Here is a 7,144-nt window from a genome sequence, read left to right as displayed (position 1 = left end):
ATGCCTCTGTGTGTGTGTGTGCGTGCGCACCTGTGTGCATTGTGACTGCATTATCTACTCTTGTTTCCTAAGACAGAGCTCAAACGACAACTTCTCCAGGAAGCCCTCCCCAACACCCAGGCTAAATAAATGGCCCCTCCTCTGCCCTGAGAGAGTTTAAGCCTGATGAAGAGTACCTATGCCACCTGTGATGATGCTGACCCTCATGCCGCTCTGCTCACAGGCTCTGAGCTCCTGTCCTCTTATGGGATCTGATAGTGTCAGGATGCTCTAGGTGCTGGGTTACTGGCTGGGTGGAGGTGTCTGTGCCTGTCTGGCCTCCTATGCTGCCTCTTTGCAGTTACACCTATTACTAATGGCCTGTAAGTGCCAATGAGCTTACAGCACATCTCTGCACCCTTTTAGTTTTTCCTCCAAATGCTGTGAGCACCTTATCACATCCTCTACACCCATGAGTATACTACCAAGTGGTGCCTGGGCCACAAGCTTCCCGTGGTTCTTCTGGTTATCACACCTGGGTTCACTCACTGTATATGGAGGAGATGATTCTCAATCTTGAAGGAACTTCAGAATTACTTGGGGAGTTTTTGAAAAAATACCAATACCTGGCCCTGGGTATTTGGGGTCAGAGATATTGGATCAGAATCTCTGGTGGGGCAAGCTCAGACATAGGTTTTAAAAATACTTATATCAACCTGTGCACCCTTTCATAAGAGCCACTGACCTGTGTGATGATGTAGTCAAGGTCAGAGGAACCTCACTACATATTGGAGAAATTTGCACTTCTCTTTCCTTCCCTAGGCAGCAGGCTTTCTCCTTGCAATCCGCCGGCCACCTACAGGGGTCGCTGACGGACTGCTGGCCCAGCTTGCGGATTTTCCTCCGGATCCCACTCCCATGCCCAGGGAAAGCTGGAGCCACAGCAGTATAAATTAGCGTCTTTATTTTGAACACCTGAGCGAGCGCCCGCGGCTCGCCCGCCTGCGGTATAAACGTACAAAGTCCCTGTAGCACCACACACCATGCCTCAGAGATAAATACAGCCCTAGGGGCTCCTGCTCTGGCAAAGCAACTCTTATTTACAGGAATAGATTACAAAAGTATTACAAAAAGTGGTCCTGAACCGGGGAACTAGATGAGGGTGGAGTGGGTTACGGTTACACCTGCTACAATTGGGACGGGAATGCACCTGGGCCTCACGCCCCTCAAATGACCGATGCATCCAGGAGCAGGGCTTAGGTCTGCTAGGGTCTCACCCCCATGGGGGAGGGCGCAAGAAAGCTGAACCTAGCCCTAAAGATTCAGCCCTGGCCCACCGAGGAACACTGAGCGGCCATCGCAATGGGGCTCCAGGAAGGGTGCTGTGCGGAAAAAAACCGCGCTGTGTCCTTGCCCTGGGGGGCGGGGGGCGGAAAACTTCAGTTATCTAGCCTCTCCCACCTCGGGAAGGGTCGCTTTTAAAGCGCTGTTGGGAGGGGGCATTTAAGCTCAATCTTTTGGACGCGAGGGACCCTAGGGGCACCATCCCTCGGGCGGGTGTGTGGCCACCCGCCCCTCAGAGCACCTGGTAGATCGGGTTGGGGTTCGCACCCGCAGGGCACTGCGGGGTGGCGTCCGGGGACTGGGTGGGGTCGCCGCTCTCTCCCTCGCTGGGGGCGGCAGCCTCTGGCACGCGCGGAGGCGACTCCGGAGGCGCCTCCGCCAGCAGGAGCGCGGGCGCCGAAGGGCTCTCGGTGGAGATGCGCTCCACGATGCTGGATAGGCAGTCTAGGCTCGACACCGCCACATTCTTCCCGGGCCTGGGTTCTGCGCGGGGAGGTCTCGGTTAGTAAGCAGGGGTGGGGCCGCGAACAAGCCTCCCACCCCGGGGCCCAGTGCTTTGGGACAGATTGGAAACTGAGGACCTGTCAGAGTCCGGGACGATTGAAAGGAGAGGGAGCTACTTGCTTAGCATTTCATCGCCTGCACCACCTCCCGGGACAGAAGCGTGTGTGAGTGGGGGTGGGGGCGTCCCAGATAGAGGGAAGCCAGGACAGCTCCAAGGAGGACGTGGGGAGCAGAAGCGAGCAGGGTGAAGCCCGAATACCCACCGCTGGGCGCCTCGCTGTAGTAGGCGCCTTCGTAGCAGTTCCGCCGCCGGGCTCCGCTCGGGGGGCCGCTGTAGTCCATCTGCAAACAGCAAGGGCGACTGAGTCAGGCCAGCGGGACGGCGCGGGACCCGAACACCACTCCCTGTAGCTGCCCCCTCCCCAACTCTAGTCTCAGCATCGAGTTCCAGGCCCATATCTGTCATGGTTGGGGGGTAAGGGTGGGTAGGAGATGAGGTCTGCAACGTGCAGAGCCAAACCAAGGGCGGGCAGTCACCAAGGGGCACAAATCTACATTTTGGAAGTAGGGGTAAGTAGAGAAAAAGATCTTCACGTCCGCGCTGCGACTCAAACGCTTGCCCGCACGCTTCCAAAGCAATTCGGTTACCCCAGTGACAGCTGCTCAGGACACAGGAGTCCTCTTTCGGGAAGGATCCTGGCCCAGACTTCCCGGAAGGATAGCTCCCTGCCCGCGGAAACACGTCCCAGATGTCCCAAGCGCCGCCCTCACGTCTACTCCCGCCGGGGGTCCAGGCCTTACCATGCCGTCGGAGCAGTTGGAGCGCGGACTGGACGCGTCAGAGTCGCCGCTGTAGTGCTCGCCGCTGCGGCCTGGGGGCAGAGGGCCCGGCGCGTAGAAGGCGGCGGCTGCGCCAGGGGGGGCGGCGTCCTGGTCACGCAGCAGAGCCTGTAGGCCCTCGATATAGCGGATGGCGTTGCGCAGGATCTCCACCTTGGGCAACCGCTGGTTCGGGTTGCTCGACGTGCAGCGCTTGAGTGTCTCAAAGGCCTCATTTACTTTGCTCAGGCGGCGCCGCTCGCGCATGGTGGCAGCCTTGCGGCGGTCAGCGTTGGTGGTCTTGCGCTTGCACGCCTTGCAGGCCCACAGTAGGCAGCGGCCCGCCTGGTGGTGCCCGCTGGGCGCGCGCACATGCTCGTCCTCACGCGCGCCCGGGGCCGAGTGCGCTGCCGCGGGGAAGTGCGAGTGCTCTTCGGGTTTCAGGAGCGCGCCCACGTGCATCAGGCGCGGGTCCAGGTCCTCGAAGAAGCGCAGGTCCGGGGAGTCGAAACACGGGTCGTCATAGAAGTCGTCCGTTGTGGCAAAGGAGCAGAGAGAGCCGTCAGGGCCCGTCAGGTCTACATCGCGGAGCGGTGGTGACAGTAGCTCCATATCCTGGCAGGGACGCGGCACGGTCCTGGCTTCGCCCAACCCAAGCGGCAGGAGGTGACCGGAACTTTCTGCCGCTCGGGAGCACCGGCTGTAAATAGCAAAGTGCTGCAAGTCTGAATGCACACCCAACTGTCCCCACCCCTCCCTGTCCTGTCCCACCTGATTTGTGGTAAGAAAAGTGGAGGCAGCGCGCTGGGTCTTCCTCACCCTTAGCTTCGCGCCTGGCGCCCTGGGCTATTTATCGGTAGTAGCCTAAACGCCCCGAGCCCAGTCGGGCAGCTAGGGGCGGGGGAGCCCGAGGCCAATAGAAACACAGCAGGGCGGGGCTTGGGGTCCTCTGGGTGGCCGCAGGGGGCTGTAGAGTGGCCAGCACGAACGCCCGTCCCTCGACACTGGCGCGCGCGCTCCGTCCCCTACCGGGCAGGGAGGGAGGGAGCGACCCGCAGTCCGGGCGGCTGCACTTGGCTCCCGGGCACGCCCTTTTCGAACCTCTCCAACACTCGACTGCTGTGTCCGCTGGAAACGTTGGCTGCGCGCGCTCACCACTGAGCTGTCGTTGAGTACTCTTCTGTCCCCTGCTTTGTGGGGGACCCAGGGTTAGAGCGGGTGTAGAAATCAGGTCGCGAGAGATTTGGAGAGAGGCAAGTCACTGGGGGCACAGAGCTGAGAGAGTGAGACGGTGAGAGAGGGACTGAAAGAGGCTGAGAGACACGCAGAAAGCAGAAAGCTTAGAGCGTCAGGGGCAGAGAAACGCAGGCAGCAACAGGCGGAGAGACCCCGAGAGTTTAAGTGGGTGAGACCGAGACAAACGAGTCGTGGAGGCTCTGATACTCCACCAGTCCCCAACCTGGGGGTTGCTCAGGGGCTCCTGGGCCCAGTCCTTCTTCCCTAGAAGCTTAGAAACCCAGTTGCGGCTATACAGGAATCGGGCATGGCTGCTAAAGCTTCACGCCAATCTCTCCAAACTCGGATCCTGCGCAGGTTAGGAATCCTGTCCATCTCAATCTGCACGTTTCCACAGCAGGGGTGTCCAGTGCCAGGCCTGGGGTCTAGGCTGAGCTGTCTCTTCAGCTGGGAAGAAAACTCTTCTGCTCAGGGCTTGGCTCCGCTTCACCCGCGGGTGCTGAGTCAAGGAAAGCGCATTTCGCCAAGGTCGCAAACTTCAGGACCTGGCCTGAGAATCTGACCTCGGAGTGAAGTCTCTGAGAGTTCCGTTTGCAGATCAATTGAGTCCAGATTCCAGGTTTCCCAACTTTGTGATTTTGTAGAAGTCGTGTCTCCTTCCTGAGCCTCAGTTTCCAGTTATAGATTTGGGGATGACAGTAATTTATTGGAGTAATTGTGGTGGGGATGAAAGTCTGAAGAGACCAAGGATGTGGAAGCCCTTAGGCGGTGGTGTAGGTTATGTGAGCAACTGGGCTTTCAGAGTTGGATGTGATGTCCCGCAGGCTTACAACTGGTCCATGGCACCAAGCCCTGACAGAGTCCCACATAGTCTCCAGGCCCCAGCTGTGTCTCTTTCCTACAGCCTCACTGGAAGGGCTGGAAACAGGAGGAGGCAACCACCCCATGGGATATGGGATCTCTGGCTCCAGTACCAGCCTCAGCCTACCAGCCACCCCCTGGGGGCCTCTCAGCCTCTTCCTGAATCTGCAGTTCACACAGTCCTCTGGGCACTCTGGGTAGGAATCTTCGTTGACCATACATCCCGGCCTGGATCTCCTCTCTTGGAAACCAGAAAGTTAAGCAGGAGTGATCTTTGTGTCCCACTAACTTCTGGAAGCCATCCTAGCTGGCCCTTCTGGGCCCTGAGAAGTCCTCATTTCTCACCAAACCCAGAGCGCTCTTTTGTGGTCCTACCTTTTCGCTTCTCTGCTGCTGGTAGTGGTGCTGCAGGTCTCCCTTCATGGAGTACTCACCTCGCTTTACTCCACAGGACCACCTTCATTTGTTCATTCAGTAATGTCTGTGTGATGGAGCAGCAGTGATGGTAACTCTAAATCCTGCCAAAGGCAGGAAAGTCCTGGTCTCACCCCACCCAAACTGCAGGGGATCACCCAGAAACTCACATATTGTTAAGTATCTATTATATGTCACGTGTCAGTCCAAGTGTGGGGCTAGAGCAATGAACAAAACCAAGACTCTGCTTACATGGCACTTACACTGTAAATGTAAGCAGGGTGACAGAAGAGAAACTAATAAGGAAGTACATGATACCAGGATGTTAGAAGTTTTATGAAGAAAAAGCCAGGCAGGGAGACACAGTGATGAAGATTATGGAGTGGATAGGGAAGGCCCATCTGTGACATTAGAGCAGAGACCTGAGTGAAGAGAGGTGGAAGCAGATATCTGGAGATATGCAGGGCCAGATAGAAGGGTAAGCATGTGCAGAGGTCCTGGGACAGGATTGTGTTTGGCAGACTTAAAGTATAGCAAAGAGGCTGATATGCCTGCAGCAGGGTGAGTGAAAGGGATAGTGGGAAATGGGGTGAGAGAGAAAAGGGTTGTATTGTGAGATGGAAAACTACTGGAGGGCTTGAGCAGAAGAGAAGAGTGTCACCATCTGACTTACATTTTAACAGGAGCGTGCTGGTTACTGGAGGGAAAGGGCAGAAGCAGGGAGACCAATTATTAGGCTATTGCAGTAATCCCAATGAGTGGAGCTGGTGGAAAGTGGTGGTTGAATTCGAGATCTATGTTTTCAAGATGGAGCTAGCAATATTTACTCATGATTGTATGTGGGAAGTGAAATAAGTGAGGAGCTAAGGATGACTCCTGGAAGAATGGAGTTAGGAAGAGCAGGTTTGTGGGTGGTAGATCAAGTGTCCAGGTTTGGACAAAATTTGAAACGCATATTGTACACCCAGATGAAGGTGTGGAGTAGGCGGGGAGAATTTTGAGGCTGGAGTTCCTGAGGAGAGGTCTGGGCATGAGGAAGAGCTGCTCACTCTACCTCTAAGATCTGTGTCAAGTCTGTCCATCCCTAGCGTCACCATCCTGGACTAAGCTGTCACACTGCTGCTCTGGATTGCCAGAATAACCTGGCTGCCCTCCTCACTTCCTCTCTAGTCTGTATAATCCATTTGCTACAATGCAGCCTGAGTAGACCTTTAGAATGTAAATGGGATGATCTCACCCTTCTGCTTCAAACTTTCCAGCAGCTGCTTCTTGCATTTATAGTAAAATCTCATCTCCATACCCTGGCCTATCAGGCCCTGCATGAACTGGCCTCAGCCTGTGTCTCCTACCACACCTGGAGCCACCATTCTTTTTGATTCCTCCACTCCAGTTAGCCTGACCTCTTTTCTTGTCTTCTAAAACTCTGAACAGGATCCTGCCTTGGAGTTTTGTCCTTGCTGCTCTAAAATCATAGCATAGTCATCTGGGCTTTCCCCAAGATTGGCTGCATTTTATATAATAGAACTTCTTGCCTCCTCGGGACATCTCCGACTATTCCCTCTAAGATAACTGCCCCCCATACTCTGGGTCACATCACCCTGTTCATTTCCTTCCAGGCACTGCCACTCTTCATAATCTTCTTCATTAGTTTGCTCATGACTGACTTAGCCCCATGAAGGCAAGGACGTTTTGTTCACAATGACATTTCCAGAAACCATCACAGTGGCAGTCACACAGTAGGCCCCTGATAAATGTCCAATGAATGAATGAGTGGCCTCATGCCCTTTGGAACTCTATGCATATATTTGAACTTCTTGAACTGTGACATTAATGAGGATGGTTGTATTTCTTCAAAACTGGGCAGTCACATACATGATTAGACATCCATGTTCTATTGCACTTGCTCTTCCTAGGCAAGACTCAGACCCATCTGCCTAGGGCATCTTCTCTTTTGTTGGGCATTATACATGGCATGCTGCAATATTGT

The 7,144-nt window shown here is 55.2% G+C and overlaps 1 protein-coding gene across 3 annotated transcripts; it reads right to left on the bottom strand.

Annotated features, from left to right (window-relative positions):
* Positions 1-922: 922 nt before the first annotated feature.
* On the bottom strand, positions 923-4,654 carry MYOD1 (myogenic differentiation 1). Of its 3 annotated transcripts, XM_037737527.1 has the most exons (5): positions 4,106-4,654; positions 3,802-3,921; positions 2,629-3,346; positions 2,091-2,169; positions 923-1,806 (listed from the first exon to the last, which is right to left on the bottom strand). In XM_037737527.1, exons 3-5 carry the CDS (start codon positions 3,256-3,258, stop codon positions 1,556-1,558), a joined length of 960 nt encoding a protein of 319 aa, XP_037593455.1. In that variant the 5' UTR covers positions 3,259-3,346; positions 3,802-3,921; positions 4,106-4,654; the 3' UTR covers positions 923-1,555. The 3 variants fall into 3 exon arrangements, with proteins under 3 accessions (XP_037593455.1, XP_037593454.1, XP_017381312.1); XM_037737526.1 differs by having other exon boundaries at positions 3,802-4,654; XM_017525823.2 differs by lacking the exons at positions 3,802-3,921; positions 4,106-4,654 and having other exon boundaries at positions 2,629-3,564.
* Positions 4,655-7,144: the final 2,490 nt, after the last annotated feature.

This window comes from Cebus imitator, unplaced genomic scaffold, assembly GCF_001604975.1.
Source record: "Cebus imitator isolate Cc_AM_T3 unplaced genomic scaffold, Cebus_imitator-1.0 Scaffold39, whole genome shotgun sequence".
NCBI lineage: Eukaryota > Metazoa > Chordata > Mammalia > Primates > Cebidae > Cebus > Cebus imitator.
This window is presented reverse-complemented; position numbering and strand designations above follow the sequence as displayed.